Source organism: Eublepharis macularius, chromosome 9, assembly GCF_028583425.1.
Source record: "Eublepharis macularius isolate TG4126 chromosome 9, MPM_Emac_v1.0, whole genome shotgun sequence".
Classification (NCBI taxonomy): domain Eukaryota; kingdom Metazoa; phylum Chordata; class Lepidosauria; order Squamata; family Eublepharidae; genus Eublepharis; species Eublepharis macularius.
In genome coordinates, this window is record NC_072798.1 from 47,265,747 (window position 1) to 47,286,803 (window position 21,057).

Here is a 21,057-nt window from a genome sequence, read left to right on the forward strand (position 1 = left end):
CGAGCCATCCCCAGCTGAGGTCTCCTTGGCCTTGCTCATGAGGAACTGCCCCAGTAGGCCTTTGAACTGCTGAGCTAGCCTGGCCTTGGTCATGAGGAACTGCCCCAGCCGGCTGCTGTGCTGCTGAGTCTCCTTGGCCTTCCTCACGAGGAATTGCCCTGGCCAGCTTCTGGGCTGCCTGCTCATTGCTGCTGGGCGGGGCTACCCATCTCCTCCCCCAGAATGCCTGTGGCAGCTCCACCTGGAGGGGCTTGGCTCCTAGTAACTCCTGAGCCAGGCTACTGTCCTCTCGCCGGGGCGTGGCTCTGGGCTGTAGTGGCTGCTTCTCCTCCTTGGCTGGTAAGGGCTCTGTTTGGGCTGTTGCTGGGTCCCTATTCCCCCTGCCTTGGCCCTTTTCCTCTAGCCTGTTTAGCCCCCTCTCTTCCCCCTGGAGGGTGGGACTAGTTGGCCTCTCCCTGCTCCCCCCAGCCTTCTGAGGCTTTGGCCTTTCACCCCTTCCCCCTGGAGTAGGCAGGTTCTGGCTCTGTTTGCCAGTCAGAATGGTTGAACTGCTGTCTCCCAGCTGCCCCCCCCCCCGCCGCTGCCTGCCAGCAAGTCCAGGGGCCGGGCTGCTGACCCCGGACACCCTTAACAACTATTTAAAGATTGGGAGCACCTCTTGGGTTCATATTCTCCTTTGCAGCCTTTTCCTTCTACCCTGTAAGCTGGGGTAGACCAAAGTATGAAATCATGGTTAGAAGTAGGTTTCAAACTCCCATTTAAAGCTAACTTGATTGCAACACAGCTTGGTGCAGGCATAATACTAGCCAAAACACTGAAAATAGATGGGAGGGAAAATTCAAATGAGAATGGAAGATTTGCTTTCACTTACCGTGAAGCTTCCTTTCTCAGTGGTCCAGGAGTGGGGCAGTCCTTACTCTTAGGATATAGCTCCTCCTCTCCAAAGGCAGGGTCAGTCAGCTGATTTTGATCCCAGAGGGGAGGGGCTTGTCGCTGGAATCACCAGTCCATTCCCAAGCACTGACTCCCCATCATGATACCATGAGGGAAAACCACTTCCCTCAACTTTTTTTAAAAAAATAGTAAGGTCCCTCCCCTGACTCCTGTGGGAGGAAGAACATTGTCCTAACTCTCCATCCAATCCTAGGAGCCGCTCCCAAGAAACTCGAGTGGGTAGGACTGCCCCACACCTGGACCACTGAGAAAGGAAGCTTCATGGTAAGTGAAAACAAATCTTCCATTCAACAGTGGTCCTAGGAGTGGGGCAGTCCTCACTCTTGGGACATACAAAAGCAGTGTGCCCCAGGGTGGGTTGTCCAGCTTCCAGGTCTAGAGGGGGTGTTGTAGTATCCTCCTGTCAAAAACTGCCTCAGTGGCAGCCAATTTATCTTATCCTGTAGTGCCTAATTGCTATCCATGTTGCCGTCTTATTGATTGTCTCTAACGACTAAAGAATTTATAGGTTGCCAATGTCACTGCCCCCCTTAGTGAGTACACCATGTCGCCCTGAGGCATCTCCAAACCTCTGGCTTGATATGCCAGAATTACCCTCTGCTCTACCTACTTAACATGGAAAAGGGCACTCTCTGTCCCAAGAAAGACCTCCTGAAAAGAAGAAAAACACAACTAGCGTCTCAGACTTTTGAAAACTGTTTTAGTCCTACTCAAGTAGAAGCTCATGGTTCTATGTATATCAAGGTAGTGAGATTCCCTTTCCTTCCTGTGCTTTGGATTAGGATAGAAGGAGAGTAGTACTATCTCTACTGTCATCTTGAAGGAAAGAGCAGAGCCCCCTATCGATTGCTAGTGCCTACAGTTCTGACACTTGTCTAGTTGATGTGATTCCCATCAGAAAGATGGTCTTAAAGGCCAACTCCTTTAGAGGACATGAGGACATAGGCTCAAAGGGGTCTTTGGATAATGTTTCCAGTACCAAATTAAGATTTCACTTGGGAAAACTGGTGAACCCTTGGAGGATTCAACAATGAGGTCCCCCTTTGGAATCTGTTGATATGATGGTGATATATAAGGGAATGTCCCTTCCTAGAACCCCTAATTGTTGAGATGTTCACTACCTGCTGTCTAAAGGTGCTGGCATTAAAATTTTTATTCAACCCTTCTTGAAGGAAGGATAGTATCTCTCTAATTGGCCCCTTAAGGGGTTCCATGCCTCTATCCATGCACCCCGTCTGGAAACTTGGCAGGTACTGTTATAGACTCTGTGGAACTCTTTCTGGAGGCTAACATAGTACCAACTACGCCTTGTGCATGATACAACCATATTGGTTGTTTGCATTCAACCTCTTGACTGTGAGGCTTGGCAGAGCTGGTTGAGGATGTGGTATGGTTCCTGCATCAACAGGCCCTACTTCGTTGGGAGGTACTAAGGATCCATGCTTGATAGTCTCTTCAGGTCATGAGACCACATCCTTCTGGACCAGAAGGATGCTATTAGAATCACTTCTGCATATTGCTGTGTATTGTTCTGAACAACCCTGTGAAATAGCTGTACTGGGGAAAGCGTTTAGAAGTTCTGGAGGCAGCCCGCAAATCATGGCATCTACCCCTACGGCTCAAGGGTTTCTTCTTCTTGAATCTTGTCAATCACTGGCAGATCAGTTGAAATATCTCTCTAGATAGCATCCATTCTAATGGGTCCATCTCTGGCTTAGCTAGTCACCAGGGAATTGTCCTGGTCTGCTACATGTGTTGCTTTTAGAGATTTGAGTTGAACCTTCATCACTATTCACATGCGATGACCTGTGGGAAGATCCTGGAATTTCACCAGACCCAGTCTGATAGCTCTGAGTTCTAAAAGGGTTTACACTGTTGATCATCTCTTCTTCAACCAGATGCCCTATGTCATTCTTCCCTGGGTGTGGGTTCCCTAGCTCCATGGGCTTGTGTCCATGGTCATCGCCATTCTTTTTGGTTCCCTGAGTGGGATGCCATCATGGTATCTGATGAGGTCCAGCCACTGGTTAGTCTCCTGTTTGATGATCTCTGGCAGCTAACTATCTTGAACCTCTTGCTCTAACATCTCTTGGTATAGTAACATGACTCTATGGAGTGCACGGACCTAGAACCTTCCCTCTTGGAGGACATCCTGATAGGATACCCTCATCCCCAGCAGCTCAGTCAGTAGCATCACTTCCACCTTCTGGCTCCTTAAGATCTCTGCCGCCATCATCCGGATCTTTTGTTGCCTTTCCTGTGACACAAAAACTCTGCCTTAATCCCTGTCTATCACTATCCCCAAGTGCAATATTTACTGGGTTGGAAGTAAAACTGGTCTTTACTTCATTGATCATGAATCCATGATCCTGTAGACAGGTTAGCATCAATTTAATTACTTCCGCCCACTGTAGCAGGGATGGAACCATGACAAAGATGTAGTCCAGATACAGGAAAGGAGCCACTCTCTGCAGTCTAGCCGTACTACCAGTGCTACTAGGATTCTGGTGAACACCCAAGGTGGTGCTTTAAGGTCAAAAGGCAGAGCCCTCTATTAGAAATGCCTCTGAGAGATGGATGAAAGCCAGACAATTTTCCTTCTGAATGGAAGACCAGATAAATTTGTGCATTTCCATTCTGAACTTTCTTGTCCTTATGTGTCTGTTTTATTTGACCAATTCTTTTGGATCTGGAGGAAAAAACCCAGGTGGTACAGAGTTGAATTTCCAGTAAATATCCATTGATCACTGTATCCGGCACCCACCTGTCGCTGTTTGCTGCTAAGATTTTGCAAAGCATTGTAAACGCCCTCCAATCACACTTGTGTCTGCTGCCTTAGAGTAATCGTGCTGAGTTTCCTTCTCAGGTCCCTTGGTATTCCAACCAGATTTATTGAGGAGGGACTACCCTCCTCTCAATGTTTGGTCTGTGACCTTCCTTGAATGGTCTAGTGCATCCCAAGTGGAAAGGATACTTAGGCTCTTGAAAGGACTAAAGCCTCTTCCTTGAATTCCCTTCCTTCTTTTTTGAGGGAAGGACTTTCTGCTTTTCTTTATCCAGAGCTTCTCTAAACAGGTTGATGTCTTTGAAGGGAACCACACTTACTTTGGCTTAGGCCTAAGGGTCGACGTTCTAGTTACTAAGCCAAGCGTTGTGCCTGGCTGACATGTTGACACCATGGTCCTTGTTGACCATAACAGAGCATCCATGGAGGTGCAAAGACTATTTCCAGGGCTATTTTCTTAGTTCTGTTCTTCAGCTCTTTGAAGATTTGCTGCTCACTACTGCAGCCATGTCTGAGGCCCAAGAAAATGCAACTCTAGCTAAGAGTGAAGCTGTTGCCCATGTTCTGAGAAACGTAGTAGAAGCTTCCAAGTTTCTGCATAGAGCCAGTTCAAACCACCTGACACAGGAATCCTTGGGTATGGCTATCTGTGTCAGTGGGCACAACGGGATTGGACAGCAGGCTGGTTACTGGATCATCCACCACTGGCAACTCGATCCTTTTAGTAGTCTCTGGAATCAGCATATAAGACTTGGGAAAAAGGAAATAGAGTGGTTAGCTTTTGGGGTTTTGCTGGAGTTTCCCTCTTAGCCTTCTTCACGTATAAAAGGCTACTGGAAAAGGGAATCCCTGGCAGAGTTGCTCCCAATTTTGGGGAGAATCTTCTCCCACCCTTCTGGGAACTCTGGGTCCTCAATACCTTAGGGAGCAATCTAGAATAGAGCTCCTGGGGAAATAGCTTGTTTGCCTCGAGGTGACTATGTGTACTAGGGAAAATTCCCTTCTTTTAACAGTTCCCTTTTTTTCCTTGGCTGAAGGATAACCCAGTAGCTCAAGAGTCCTCCAGCTGGAGGCTTAACAGTAGACATGGGCACAATCAGAATTACGGTCTGAAAATTGCCCTGATTTTGGACTTCCGGTTTGGGATTCATGAAGGTCTAACGCAGCTCAGGGAGCTGAGCTATCCGTGCCGCTGTTTCTAGGGGCTGGAGGGGCGCAAACTGCCCAAGCCCCCTGTTCTCAGGCAGAGAACAGGCAAGTACGCTCAAGACCTCGAGGGAGAGTTGATCTTGGGTGTGAGGGGGCTTCTACGCAATGAGCCCCCATCCACCCTTGAGGTCCCACCCAAAGAAAGGTAGCCAAGATCTCTGCAGCGGCTCTGGAGTCAATTTTTGGCATAAGACCTGCATGCCCAAGCTTCAGCAAACCAAGAAGGGAACCTGAATCGATTGGATAATCGAAGCAGTGACTACAACCCAAGAGAAACATCTAAGAAGGTAAAGATTGCTCTCTCTCAATACGGGACAGATTACAATAAGAAAAAAAGTGACAAAGAGAATTAGGAACTGTGAGAGACTTGATATATAATTGAGAAAACTCCGGCAAATAAATTACTAAAAAGTGACATTTTAAGGAGAAGTTTGCACGGAAAAACGATTATTGTTTACATACCTGCGGCTAGGAAGAGATAGCAGACTGTGAGAAAGTTTTAACATCGCGAGAACTGCTGTGAAACGGAGAGGAAAAGGAAGTGCGTCAGAACCATAAAGAGACTGGCGAGAAGCGGCTTGTAAACAAAGGAAGTGGAATATCACCATTTTGAAGAAGGGCAAATCTGCGACTTCAAGGAAAACGGAAGTAGGCCATCTTTGACAAGGGTAAGGGCGGTTGCCTCAAAATAAAACCATAGAGAAAAGACACCCGACATTTTGGATTGCGTAAATACTAGCTTTTAGAAAAACAACCTAAATTTGGGCTTTTAAAAATAAAAGAAAATAATAAAGTAGCGCCACAGAGTTAAGGAAAAGAGCAGACTCGTGGGAGCGAAGTAAAGCTAGCTCCACGATGTCGAAAAAGGACTGGCAAGCGGCGCTAGAAAATTTAGATAAAGTTTCGGAAGGAAATAAAGAGCTTAAAGGTATGATGCAAGAGATGGTGAAAAATTTGAAAGATTTTAAAGAGGCACTTAAATCGGAGATGGCAGAACTAGTTAAGAACATGGATCAAGTTCAAAAAGACTTGCAAGTTACACAGCAGAGAGTTAATGCAATAGAAAATACGGCTGACACCTTGGCAGATGTGCAGAGAATGGAGATGAGAGGAGTGAAGGGAAGAATGGCCGTAGCTGAATGTAAACAAATGGAAAAAAACTTAGATTTTGCGGAATTCCAGAAATTTTGGAAAAATCAGCCCAAAAGCAGATTACAGAAATCTTGGTGGGTTACCTGGGTAAAGAAGAAGGGGAAATAGCAGCGCTTCTGGACGTGGCATACAGAATTAATTCAAAATTTGCAGCTCAAAAGAAGTTACTAAGAGATATGATTGTGCAATTTACAACTAGGAATACAAGAGAGTCAATCATGAGTAAACAATTCCAGGATCCATTAGAAGTCGATGGACAAGTGGTGAGAATCATGAAAGAACTGCCCAGATCAGTGTTGTTAGAGAGGAAAAAGTATAGAGAGTTGGTCCAGATGTTAAAAGATTTGAAAATCAGATACAGATGGGAAATACCTGAAGGACTGGCTTTCGAATTTGGTGGAGCTAGGAGAAACATCAGATCTGGCCAGGAGATGGAAGCGTTTATTAAAGACAATGAAAAAGACTTACCAAAAGGAGCTAAAATTTGATCATGGAGTGTAAAATTGTATCTTGGAATGAAAACGGACTAAATTCACCTTAAAAACGCAAGACTATTTTCCACTGGCTTTTAAAACAAAAATGTAATATAGTGTGTTTGCAAGAGACACATAACAAAAAGCAGGATATAAAATATCTGAAACTTGCAAAACTTGGAAATGAACTTGCAGCAGCTTCCAAAAAGAAGAAGAGAGTTGTATTGTATATTAAGGAAGAGCTGCAGCCAAAATTAGTTTTAAGTGATACAGAAGCCAGATATATAGCAGTGGAAATAATTTGGAATTCAAAGAAGACTTTGGTGATTGGAATTTACGCGCCTAATGGGGCAAAAGAAATTTTTTTCAAGGATTTACAGAAACAGCTAGATGAACTGACCTATGATCAAATAATTCTGGCAGGTGACTTCAATGGAGTTACAAACTTGGAAGAAGACAAGAAATCTAAAAGCGCACAGAAAAAAAGAGGACATTTGCCAAAATCGTTTTTTGCGATCAGGGAACAAGAAAGTCTGGAAGATGTATGGAGGAGACAAAATCCTAAAAATAGACAATATACATTTTACTCTGCAAGACATTTCACACTATCAAGAATTGACATGATCTGAGCCTCCAAAGAACTGGTGGTATGGACTAGAGATGTGGAGATAATGCCCAAGGTAGGCTCAGATAATAATTCAATTATGTGGAGATTTGGGAAAAATACTAAAAGAAGAGGATGGAGGATAAATGAAGACTTGCTGTAGACGGAAGAAAACATTGCATTGCTACGAAGAGAAACCAAATTCTTTATACAGTACAATTTGAATAAGGATGTATCAACCTATAAGGTATGGGACACATATAAAGCTGTGATTAGAGGAATACTAATGGATCTGAATGCAAGAGATAGGAAGAGAAAGGATGGAAAGAGACTTGAAATTATGGAAAAAATTAAAGCCAAAGAGATACAGCTTAAGAAAAGACCAGGGAAAAAGAAAATATAACAGGATATGAAAATCCTGCAGGAACAATTGACGGCAATGAATAACAAAGAATTGGAGTGGAATTTTTAAAAAATGAAGCAGAAGTCGTTTGAGGGTGCAAATAAGCCTGGGAAATACTTAGCGTGGCAGCTAAAGAAAAAAAAGGAGAAGAAAACCATAACTAAGATTAGAGAAGAGGATAATATATTGATGGATCAATCTGCCATTAGTAGAGCCTTTTTCAAATTTTATGCAAAACTGTACCAAGAAAAGGAGGTGAATAGAGATTCAATAGCGGAATATTTGGAGAAAATGAAGCTTCTAACAATTTCAGAGAAATGGAAAGAGAAGTTAAATAGGGAAGTGACAGAGGAAGAAATAAAAGAAGCCATACAATCAACAAAATTAGGGAAAGCGCCTGGACTGGATGGAATAACAGCAAAGTTTTATAGAATGATGGCCAATGACCTGACACCGTTTCTAAGAGAGGTAATGAATGGAATTTTGCAAGGCCAAAAGATTCCCGACTCATGGAATGAAGCTAATATATCACTGATTCCGAAAGATGGACAAGATTTGACTAATGTTAAGAATTGTCGCCTATTTCGCTGTTGAATAATGATTATAAAATATTTGCGAAAATTATGGCGGAAAGGTTAAAGGGATGGATGTCGGAATTTATTGCAGAAGAACAGGCTGGATTCCTACTTAATAGACAAATTAAGGACAATTTAAGGACAGTAATAAAAGCTATTGAATACTACAACAAGCACTGTGATAGGGAAGTTGGTTTCTTTTTTGTGGACACGGAAAAAGCATTTGACAATTTGAATTGGGACTTTGTTTGCCCCTATGGAAAAGCTGCAAATGGGAGAAAAGTTCATACAAGCAGTTAAAGGAATTTATAAAGACCAGTGTGCAGCGATTGTAGTTAATGATGATTTGACTAAAAAATTGAAAATAAGCAAAGGTACAAGACAAGGTTGCCCATTGTCTCCATTGTTGTTTATTTTGATCTTGGAAATTTTGTTGACCCAAATACGAGAGGACAATACAATTCGTGGCATAAAAATAAAGGAATTTTTCTACAAAGTCAGAGCATTTGCGGATGATGTAATGTTGATAGTGGAATATCCGATATATAGCATGCCAAAAATAATGGATAAAATTAAGGAATTTGGAGACTTGGCTGGATTTTATGTGAACAAAAAGAAGTCGAAGATATTGTGTAAGAATATGACGAAGCAAAAACAGCAAGAATTAATGGAGATAACAGACTGCGAGGTAACTAACAAAGTGAAATATTTAGGAATTGAGTTGACTACAAAAAACATAGATTTATTCAAAAATAATTACGAGAAACTGTGGCAACAAATAGAAAGAGATTTGATAAAATGGAATAAATTAAATTTGTCATGGTTGGGAAGAATAGCAGCAGTGAAGATGAATGTATTACCACGTGTGATGTTTTTGCTGCAAACTATTCCAATTATCCGAGACTTCAAACAATTTGACAAATGGCAAAGAAAAATTTCAGACTTCGTGTGGGCAGGCAGGAAAACCCAAGTGAAAATGAAAGTATTACAAGATTTGAAAGAAAGTTGGGGACTGCAACTGCCAAACATAAGATTATATTACGAAGCAATTTGTCTGACTTGGTTAAAAGACTGGATAACACTAAGAGACTATAAACTACTGGCCTTGGAGGGACACAAAAAATTGTTTGGATAGCATGCCTACTTGTGGTATGATAAAGTTAAAGCAGACTCTGTTTTTGCATCACTATATTAGAAGAAGCCTTTTCACAATCTGGAAGAAATATAAGAATTACATGGAAAGTGGCATCCCTTCATGGGTGGTACCATATGAAGTAATAGATCCGAGAGCTGTCTATAATGAACAACAATGTTTAACTTATAAAGAGATAATGTCGATGGAACATAGAATACTAAAAATAAAGACACAAGAAGAGTTATCTCCTCACTATGGATGGTTTCAATATAGGCAAATCAGGGATCTTTACAACTCGGACTGTTTAAAGGGAGGAATAAGACTGAAAAACTCGGAGTTAGAAGAAGTGATTTTACAAGAAGGTAAAAAAGACATTTCGAAAATATACAAAATACTTTTAAAATGGTTTACGGAAGACGAGACAGTCAAATTCCAGATGGTGCAATGGGCAATAAACTTTCATAAAGAAATAACAATGGAATCATGGGAACACTTGTGGAAAAACACTTTGAAGATTTCAACTTGTACCAATATTAAAGAGAATGTATACAAAATGATGTATAGGTGGTATTTAACGCCTAAGAAGATTGCGCTTGGAAATACAAATATGTCAGACAAATGCTGGAAATGTAAAAAGCATGAAGGATCATTGTATCATATGTGGTGGACTTGTGAGGTAGCTAAGCAATACTGGGGAGATATAATAGAAATAATTAATGAGGTTTTGCAAACCCAAATAAATAAGAACCCAGAATTGCTGCTACTGAATTTGGGAATGGAAGATGTTCCAATGCAGTATAGAATATTGCTATTTTACATGATTACAGCAGCAAGACTTTTGTATGCGCAGAAATGGAAAGTGCAAGAAATACCAACTATAGAAGATTGGATTTACAAATTGTTGTACATGGCAGAAATGGACAAAATGACAAGAAAACTGAAAGATCTGGATCCAGGAGAATATTTTGCAGACTGGGGGAAACTGAAACAATATTTAGAAAAAAATGGGATGTGAAAGGAGGACTGTGGCAGTTTGAGAATTATTAATTTGGGATTTTATAAAGGGGAGAGAGAAGTAACTACCATTAATGGGGAAATTTAGTCATTAATTAATCTAAGCTAACACTATTGTTAAGAAGATTGTATTAAAAATAGATAGGTTAACCAGTTAGGAATAGAATGGATATATTACAGAATCCGAGACACAGAATAATTTGAATATGCTTAGAATAAGGGATACAGTATATATAAGATTTAGAAGAATATAGTTAAAAATAATTTAAACGATAAGATGGGTTAAGGGTTGGAAAGCTGTTGGAAGTCAATAAGGAGGGGGGAAAGGGGGGTTGTTATAATTTAGGTAATATGGGGAATTTATGTAAAATTTATGTACTCACCAATAAAAAATTTAAAAAAAAAATGAAAATTGCCCCGATTTTGGCGTTTGCGCCATCAGGACCGGGCTGATCGGTTCCATCCACGGCTCCCGGTTCAGCTCTCGGGTGGGGCGCTCTATCGGGTCTCGAACGGATCGATCAGTTTACGTTCGGGATTGCAGTCTGCAGACAGTCTTGCGCCAGCCATCTATTCCTGAGGGAACGGAGCCCCGTGGGAACGGAGCCTGGGGAATGCCGGAGCTGTTTGCCCTCCTTCTGTCGCCCTGGAAACGCGAATGGAAGCCCAGCTTTCCTTGGTCAGCAGGGCTTCCTTCCAACCATGGAGCAGCCAGAAAAGCGCGTACCCGTCTTGTCCATTTGGGAGAAGAGAGGGGAGAGCGGGGGAAGGGGGTGTTCTTCTGTAGCCATGGGCACTCGAATCTCCTCGAATTTCCTCACCCACCTCCCTTCCTTGGTGGGGAATACGCCCCGCTCCACTTTGGCCCGGCGGCCGGGCACATGGGGGGTGCCGCCGGCGAGCAGCCAGACCCCCCCCCGCCCCCACAGGGAGGTGGCTCGCTGCTGCCTCCCCAGGCCTGCCGGGCCCGGCAGCTGCCGTCACCCACCATTCCTTTAGCGCTGGAAACCGCGGGGCGCCCTCCCGCATCGGCCTTCCCGATTCCCAATTCCTGATTCTGCATCGGAAACGGAACTTGATCGGTGAGGTTCAGGAACCAGGGTTTGGCGGCGCCGCAGAATCACGATCAGCTAAATCGGGATTATTTTTTGTATCGTGCCCATGTCTACTTAACAGAGGGTTGTGTTCTCAATGGCACTTGTCTCTTTAAGCTGGGGGGAGAGGATCCCACTCATTTTCCTGTCTTGGAGTTGAACCCGCCCCAGGTTGACCCTCTTGCCCATCTAAGAGTGCAGGTGCTAGGATACTTGTTGATACTCCTTCAGAACCTCTTAGGATTCCTTATTTCCGTCTTGAGCCATGCCAGTAGGTTTGTTAAATAATAACAATAACTGTGCTTTCCTACTGCACTTCTAGGCAGATTAGTACCAGTCAGAGCTGTGATAAGATCAGAATTATCATACATATACATACATATATCTTTATTGCTTCAGCACAGCCATAGCAAATAACAAGGAGATCAGAATTATCATTATCCTACCCCAATACTACTGGGTACCTGAGGCTGAGAAGGGAGGTTTGCCCAAGACCAGCTACTGAGCTCATGTAAGTAAGGAATTTGAACCAGCAGAGTGCTGAATTCACGGCCCAATCACTTAACTACAATGTTACAGCAGCTCACTTCACGGCCCAGGAGCAGGCCAAAGCCTAGGAGTTTGGCAAGTCTAGGTCGCAGGCTTGTGCTCTCTGAGGCCTAGGAGGTGGCTAGGCCTACCTTTGACAGCAATTTTGCCCACAGAAATTTTTTTTCAGGCGTCCTTGCCTGTAGGTTCCAGGCCCTTGGACCTTCTCTCTTTTACTGGCCTGTTGAGAGGCCCAGGAGAGGGCAGAAGCCTGGGAGTTTGGCACATCTAGTCCACAGATTTGTACTCTCTGAGGCCTGGAAGGTTGCTAGGCCTGCCTTTGTTGGCATTCCACCCAACAGGAATTTTCAGGCAGGCCCTTGGGCCTTCTCTCTTTCACTGGCCTGTTGAGAGGCCCAGAAGAGAGATGAAGCCTGAGAGTTTGGCACATCTAGGCCACAGATTTGGGCTCTCTGGGGCCTGGGAAATGTCTGAGGCATGCCATTACTGACATTCCCGCCAACAGAATTTTTTCCACCAAAGGGAGAAAACAAAAGTGAAAGGTGCATATCAGAAAAACCCAGCTGAAACAGGGAGAAATAAAAGGCTCCATTTTATTTGGGGCAAGCTGGCTCGGGGGCTTCTGCTACTTCTTTCTCCTCTCCCTTTCCTTTCACGGCCCCCATTCCCCACTAGATCAGTCTTACTGTGGTTCAGTCGGGGCTGCCGGGATTGGAGCAGTTCTGCTGCTGCTGAAGGCTACTCCTATCAAGCCTGAGGGAGTTCCTGGAAATATCAGTCTCCATAACAGGCTACTGCGGACGCAAACACCGCACCCTCTGGTCTTCTGATGGGGGGGGAGGGTTTCCTCCCAGCCTGTAGTTGGGGAACCTCGGTGGAGTTTGCGGTTGCAGCCATGGAACCTAGGAGAACCTAGGGACCATTGGCTCTTCGCTCGCCTTTGCAGTTGAGGCCGTGGAACCTAGGAGGACCTAGAACCGTTGGCTCTAATGCTCGCATTCGCTCCAAAATGATAGAGGGGTGGGGTAGGACGGTAGGGCCTTTCCCTCCCCGTGCGAGCTCCGCGCTGCCTGTGTCTGGCAGGTTCTTCTTCATTGGGATCGCTGCACTCTACAGAGCATTGCTGAAAACATCCTGCTCGGAAGGCAGGGCCAGAAACACTGGCAATTCCAGGGACAAGCCTCTCCCCTCTGGGATCAAAATCAGCTGACTGACACTGCCTTCGGAGAGGAGGTGCTATATCCCAAGAGTAAGGACTGCCCCACTCCTAGGACCACCGGAGAAAGGAAGGAGGAATGCGCAAGACCAAGAATATTTTCTGTCTGCCTGTCTGAAACATTTATTAGTCACCTTTTTCCAAAGGTGATCAAGACAGCTTACAATGTAAAATATAAAAAACATTAAACTGTACCAAAAAAGAACAATAAAGAACAAAATTAAAATACGTTGAAAAGCTGTCCTACATTAGGAGGAGGGAGAGGTAGACAACCCTGAGAAGTACTTCCAATCTCTTCATTATGGTTAAGAGATGTAGAAACAGCGTATTTGCACCAAGCCACTATTGAAAATCATCTGAAAATTAAGCTTTATAAAAAACAGAGGGAGCAGAATTAAACTGATATCTGAAATGGTCTACCAATCCAGTGAATATTCAGAACATGCAGACAATGAAATTGTGTTCATTATAATCATAGAGGAAATGTGATCTATTGAACTTAATGAGAGTTTTGCTAGTCTTCAACAAGCAGTAAACAACTTTGATTAATGAAGATATAATGTAAAATTCCATAATGAGATTTTTTTGCTGAATAATGTTTCATGTGTCCCAAATACTGTGATATCAAATATGTGTTCGCCAGATAAATAAATTATTAATAGGCAATCACAGAAACAATAAATACCTTTGCTGTGAAAAAAGAAGAGCAGGCTATCATGTGCTGAATGCTCTCATAATACTCTGCTGATTTTCTTTGCAGTGTAGTACAAGGGATTTCTTGAAGAACTGTGAGAAACTTAATGAGAACCTAAAAATAAAGGAATAGAAATGTAACATCACAGCTGCACAGTACTATACAACAGGTATTTAAAAATGCACCCTTGTTTTTCATTTCAATTTAAAATGTTTAAATTTCTGCAGTTGCTTTCCACAATGAAGTTTCAGCATTAATATTATAATTAATTATACTCATAGGTTTCAAGGGATAAAATATTTATGGTTAGATTACTATGCTCCATTGAAGGTAATTTGTGCTAGTACCCTTACCTAACAGAGATGAAAACCGGTTACTTTTTTCTGTTTGGTGAAATAGTCCATGTAATTTTTGTAGGAAAGACAGTTAACTCTTGATGTTGAAGAAGTCCTACAACCACTGCCATGCAGCTGATGAAGACTTTGATGGTGGCAGAGAGGTCAGAGGACAACATGTTGTACTGGTACTGTCTTGCACTCTGTAGGACCAGACTCCTCAAGAGTAAGCCAGTCATTCGGCTGGCTGGTGTCAGGAGGGCAGAGCAGCAGGGACCTGGAGCTGGGAACTGGAAGCAGGAGCTGGAAGCTAAGGCAGGTCTTGAGGGGCAGTGGGCCCCGTTAGATCTCCTGCCTGGTGAAGACCTAATGGTTGTTTCAGGGCGGGGTGTGAGCACACTAGCAAGCTCTGGCACAGTGGTTTCTGGTAATGCTGGGGCATGGTCAGTAGGTACCTCTGCAGCATCAAACCTATCTTGTGCCTCCTGGTCCTCCTGGTTCAGGCTCCTCAGGGCCTTCTCCTGGACACTCTGAGCCAGCATACTCTGAGACAGAGTCACTGAGCCAGTCAGAAGGCTGGTCAGAGGGGTTATGGCAGGTATTGGACATATCCCACAGGAAACTTGAGAAATCTGTAATGTTCTCAGTAAACTGCAGTATGGAAGCTGGCATCTCTGCAATCAATAGAAGTAAACTAAGCTCCTGCTCCTGCTTTTTCCAGTAGTAGTGAAGACAGGAAGGAGAGATCTTTCTTTCTTTATTACAGTCCATGACCAGAGAGGAATGAGATAAAAATGACCAGAATATAGCATATATAAAATACAGCAAGAGTGTAACAAGACTATATGTGGATACATAGTTTCATAACAAACAAATTTCATAAAATTAAAAGAAGTCCATCAGGACCAATCAAAAACTAAAACATACTAATGCAATGCTACTAAAAGGCAAGAATATGCTAACTAACATCTAACAATTTAAATCAGGACTTACTATAAGTGGAGATAAGGATTTGCACAACTCCAGACAAAGTATGGCTAAGATGACATGTTAGATATTACAATCAACCAGGGGTGCTGCATCTGGTGCAAGAGCGGTGGGGAGAATCTCCCCATCCCACGTGCATCAGGAAAGGCACTGCAGGGCTGCTGCACCCGGCGCAAGAGTGGCGGGAAGAATCTCCCCGTCCCTCTTGCATCGGGAGAGCAGCGCCACCAGGCTGCTGCACCAGTGCAAGAGCGGCGGGGAGAATCTCCCCATCCCTCTCGCATCGGGAGAGGAAGAGAGGTGCCACTTGGCTGCTGCACCCGGTGCAAGAGGGCCGGGGAGATTCCCTCGCCCCTCTCACACCGGGTGCAGTAAACCCAGTGGCTCCAGCTCCAGTGGAGCAGCTGATTCAGTGCTTCAAATGCATCTTTCCTACCCCTGCGCAGCAGCAACAAAAGAGGCATTTTAAGCCCCACAGCTGGCACTCAGCTGCTTGTCGGGGAAGCCCCCGACAAGCAGCTGATTCTGGGGTTTAAATACCCCTTTCTGTGCTGCTGCGCAGGGGCACAGAAATGGGCATTTAAACTCCTTGACACGAAGCTTCCCAAAGCTATACAAATAGCTTCGGGAATCTTTGATTTGGGTTTTCCGAAACAGATCCGTCATGCTGGGGCCGCTTCGGAAATCCTGTATCTTTGCGAATCAGGTCCGATTCAGGTATTTTTCCCGAATCGGAAACCCAAATCGCACATCCCTACTTCTAAATTTAAGGACTTCAATGGATTTAGAAGGGTGCAACTCTGCTTAGGATTGTACTAGATCAAAATAGGTAGCCATGTTAGTCTGTCTGTAGCAGTGGAAAAGAGCAATAGTCCAGTAACACCTATAAGACTAAAAAAATTATTTAGGGGCGTGTTAGAATCAACGACACAAAGTGTGCAAGAACAATGAGGGATATTTTAGCAGAATTCCTGAATAAACAGCCAGAAGAAATTACAGCAAATTTGGATCTAGTATACAGGGTCAATTCCGCCTATACACAACAAAAGAATCTACCAAGAGATGTTATTGTGCAGCTAATAACAAAAAGAATGAAAGAGGAAATTATTAAAAGACATTTTGAAAATCCCATATCACTGGATGGAAACAGGATTAAGACAATGAGAGATGCCTAGAAGAATTCTCCAAGAGAGAAAAAAATAGAGAGAGCTGGCCCAAAAGTTAAGAGAGAAGGATATCAGATACAGACGGGAATTACCAGAAGGGCTCAGCTTTCAATTTAAGGGCTTGAGAGTCACAATTAAAACAAGACATGAAATGGAATTGTTTTTTGAGGAAAACGTAAATGACTTTCCTAGAGTATTAAGGAAATAACAGAATGGAATACAAATTAATATCATGGAATGTAAATGGAGTAAACTCACCTCAAAAAATGACAATTTTTCATTGGCTAAAGAAACAAAATTGCAATATAATTTGCCTACAAGAAACACATATCAAGGAACAAGATGTTAAATTCTTAAAAAATAACCAATTAGGAAGAGAATATATAGCGTCAACAAAACAAAAGAAAAAAGGAGTAGTGATTTATATTAAGAATGATCTGGACTCTAAATTAATTTTTCGAGATCAAAATGGAAGATATTTTGCTTTGGAAATCAATGTAAATGGTAAGAAAACCTTAGTAATAGGTCTGTATGCACCTAATGGTGCAAAAGATCAGTTTTATAGGGAAATAATAAATTAGACCAAGACTCATATGATCAGATGATAATGGTAAGAGATTTTAATGGAGTTGTGGACTTACAAATGGACAGGAAAACAAAAGGCGGCAAACAGAAAGCTGGGAAATTACCAAAATCTTTTTTTGAATTAATAGAACAAGAAAAATTGGAGGATATTTGGAGGAAGGAAAATCCTAAATGTAAAGATTATACGTACTACTCTGCGAGACATCTATCATTCTCAAGAATTGACATGATTTGGACAACGAAAGAATTAGCTTTATGGACAAAAAAAGTGGAAATAATGCCAAGAGTGAGGTCTGACCATAATCCAGTATTATGGAAAGCTACAATGGGACAGAAGAAATTACGATTGAGAATAAATGAAGATTTATTGCAAGATCAGGAAAATATGGAATATATACAGAAAGAAACAAAACAGTTTTTTCAAATTAATAATAACAATGAAGTTTCAACCCAGATGGTATGGGATACATATAAAACAGTGATAAGAGGAATTTTAATTACACTAAATAACAATGATAAAAAGAGAAAGAAAGAAAAATGGCAAGAGATACAAGAGAAACTACACAAAAAAGAACAGGAATTAAAAAAACAGGGAAAAAATCAATAACACAAGAAATTAAAATATTGCAGGAACAAATAAGAGCGATTGGAAATAAAGAACTAGAATGGAAATTGAAGACGTTGCAGCAAAAATCATTTGAGGGAGCAAATAAACCGGGAAGGTACCTAGCCTGGCAATTGAAAAAAAAAAGAGAGAAAAGAAAATAATCAACAGAATAATTGAAGAAGGGAAAGAGTTAAAAGATCAACAAACAATCAAATGTGCTTTTTATAAATATGCAAAATTATTTCAAAAGAAAGCAATAGCTCAGGAGAATATTGATCAATATTTACAGAGAATAGATTTACCAATTATACCAATGAATATGAAGGAGAGGTTAAATGCTCCAATAACAGAAGAAGAAATCAAACAAGCTATAGACGTGGCAAAGATTGGTAAAGCACCAGGACTGGATGGAATTACAGCTAAATTCTATAAAGTAATGAAGGAAGACCTTGTACCAGTACTAAAAATTGTAATGAATGATATATTGCAAGGAAAAGGACTTCCAGATACGTGGAATGAAGCGAGTATTGCCTTGATACTGAAGGAATCACAGGAACTGACCGACGTTAAAAACTATAGACCAATTTTGTTGATAAATAATGACTATAAAATATTTGCAAGAATACTAGCAGACAGACTTAAAATATGGCTAATGGATTTTGTAGGAGAAGAACAGGCTGGATTTTTGCCAAACAGACAACTAAAAGACAACCTGAGGGTGGTCATAAACACCATTGAGTACTTTGATAAACGTCCAGACAAAGAAGTTGGGTTCTTCTTTGCGGATGCAGAGAAGGCCTTTGACAACCTGAATTGGGATTTTATGTTTGCATCGATGGAGAAGATGGATTTAGGTAAAGAATTTATAGAAGCAGTAAAGTCGATTTATAAGAAACAGAGCGACAATCTGTGTCAATGACGACTTGACAGAGAAATTTGAAATAAGAAAAGGAACAAGACAAGGCTGTCCACTATCACCGTTACTGTTTGTCATGGCTCTAGAAATATTGTTAAGGCAGATTAGAGATGATGAAAATATAAAAGGAATTAAAATAAAGGGATCTTCATACAAGTTGAGAGCTTTTGTAGATGATGTGATGTTCATAGTAGAAGACCCAATACAAATTCTGCCAAGATTACTAGACAAGATTAAAGAATTTGGAGACCTGGCAGGTTTTTATATAAATAAAAAAGTCAAAAATAATAACCAAAAACATGACCAAGAAGAAGCAACAAGAATTGGGGGAAGTAACAGACTGTGAGGTGGTACACAAAACCAAATATCTGGTAATAGAGCTGACAGCTAAAAATATTGACTTGTTTAAGAATAATTATGAAAAGCTTTGGACACAAATTGAAAGGGATATGATAAAATGGAACAAATTAAATTTATCATGGTTAGGTCTGATTGCCACAGTTAAAATGAATGAGCTGCTTAGAATTATGTTTCTGATGCAAATGATACCAATTATTAAAGACAAAAAACAATTTGAAAAATGGCAGAGGAAGATAACGGAATTTGTGTGGGCAGGAAGGAAATCTAGAGTTAAAATGAAAGTGCTCTGTGACGCTAAGGAAAGAGGAGGAATGCAGTTACCTGATCTTCGATTATACCATGAAGCAATATGTCTAGTATGGTTAAAAGAATGGGTGTCTTTATCCAATCATAAATTGTTAACGTTGGACGGATATAACAAGCTTTTTGGATGGCATGCATATTTGTGGTACGATAAACATAAAATGGATGCAATGTTCCAGCACCACTATTTGTGAAGGAATTTATTTTTAACCTGGCTAAAATATAAAAAGTTGATCAAGAGCAACCACTATGGATTGTTCCAGCTGAAGTAATCAACCCGAACTTAGAGTATAAGGGAAAAGAATGGCTTACCTTTAAAGAGCTTATAGAAATAGAAAATAATGAGTTGAAACTCAGGTCAAATGAGGAATTACCATTCAAATATGGCTGGCTACAATACCGACAGATCAAAGATCTATTTGAGTCAGATCAAAGGAGGACAGGTTTTAGAATTAAAAATTCAGAGTTAGAAGAACTTTTGCTGGGGGATAATAACAAAGCAGTTTCTAAAATGTATAAATTGTTATTAAAATGGTACACAGAAGATGAGACAGTTAAGGTTCAAATGGTAAAGTGGGCAATAAATTGTAATAATGAAATTATGATGGAAGCTTGGGAGCAAATGTGGAAAAATACATTAAACATTTCAACTTGTACCAGTAATAAAGAAAATGGCTATAAAATGATATATAGATGCTATTTAACACCGAAGAAGTTAGCCATTGCGAACAAACAGCTATCTAGTAAGTGTTGGAAATGTAAGGAGCATGAAGGTTCTCTATTTCATATGTGGTGGACTTGTGGCAAGGCTAGAGACTTCTGGTCTAAAATATGTGCTGAAATGTCTTCAATACTTCAATATAATTTTGTTAAGAATCCAGAAATGTTATTATTATCCTTGCATTTAGAGGACGTTAACAGAAAAAAATATTGTATTATATGATAACAGCGTACTATTGTATTATATGATAACAGCAGCAAGAACGTTATATGCACAATATTGGAAGAGAGAAGAAATACCAGAAATTGAAGAATGGACACAAAAATTGTTGTACATGGCAGAAATGGACACATTAACAAGAAAATTGAGGGATCAAGATCCAAAGGGATACTTTGGGAATTGGGGGAAACTGAGAAAATATTTAGAGAAAAAATGGGATGTTAAAGGACAATTATGGTCTTTTGAAAGTTATTAAATAAGATAAGATATAGTTTAGATCTTTACCAGTAATAAAAAAATGTGACAACTAGGATTTAGAAATAAGATTAGAAAACAGGGGGCTGGAGTGCTGTTGGAAGTCAACACAGAAAAGGGGGAGGAGGGGAGGGGTGGGAAGCATATAACCATGGGAAACGAAGGAAAATGTAACTGTTATAATCTTAATTGTATGTTAACCCATCCAATAAAAATTTTATTAAACAAAAGACTAACAAAATTAGTGGTAATTAATTAACAAAATTGGGATTGTACTGTTAGATAGCTTTGAGGGTTTTGTTGTTGTTGATTAGTTGCTTTTTCACCATCACAGTTAAATGAAAATTATGTGGCTTAATATTTTAAAAAGTACTCTTACCTGAATAAGTGGGACTGAGTGAATCTTGTGAAAGATCAGGGGAGCTATAAGGCCATAACAATGAACAACAGACTGCAGGGCATACTGCATATCATTCAACCAGTTACTGAGTTCAAGTGCTACTAACATCCTCTCACATTCAGCTAACCTAGCAACCTGTAGTGGAAAAATATACATATATATATATATATATATATATATATTATGTTACATTTACCATACACATTGCAAGAATTAGAAAGAGAAATATGCTTATAGTATTTGAAACCATGCCCAGCACAAGAGTTTTATATTCCAGGTGCTTCTAACATGCCTAGCTACAAATTTAGTACTTTTCATAAAACTAAAAAAGTTGTATTTTCCTCCA

General features: G+C 41.2%; 1 protein-coding gene across 1 annotated transcript in view; it reads right to left on the minus strand.

Annotated features, from left to right (window-relative positions):
* The window catches only part of CFAP54 (cilia and flagella associated protein 54), a 311,880-nt gene that overhangs the window by 213,373 nt on the left and 77,450 nt on the right, over positions 1-21,057 (minus strand). Inside the window, 2 exon segments of the mRNA XM_054987752.1 lie at positions 13,849-13,971; positions 20,691-20,846. Coding sequence (XP_054843727.1) covers positions 13,849-13,971; positions 20,691-20,846 — 279 coding nt within the window.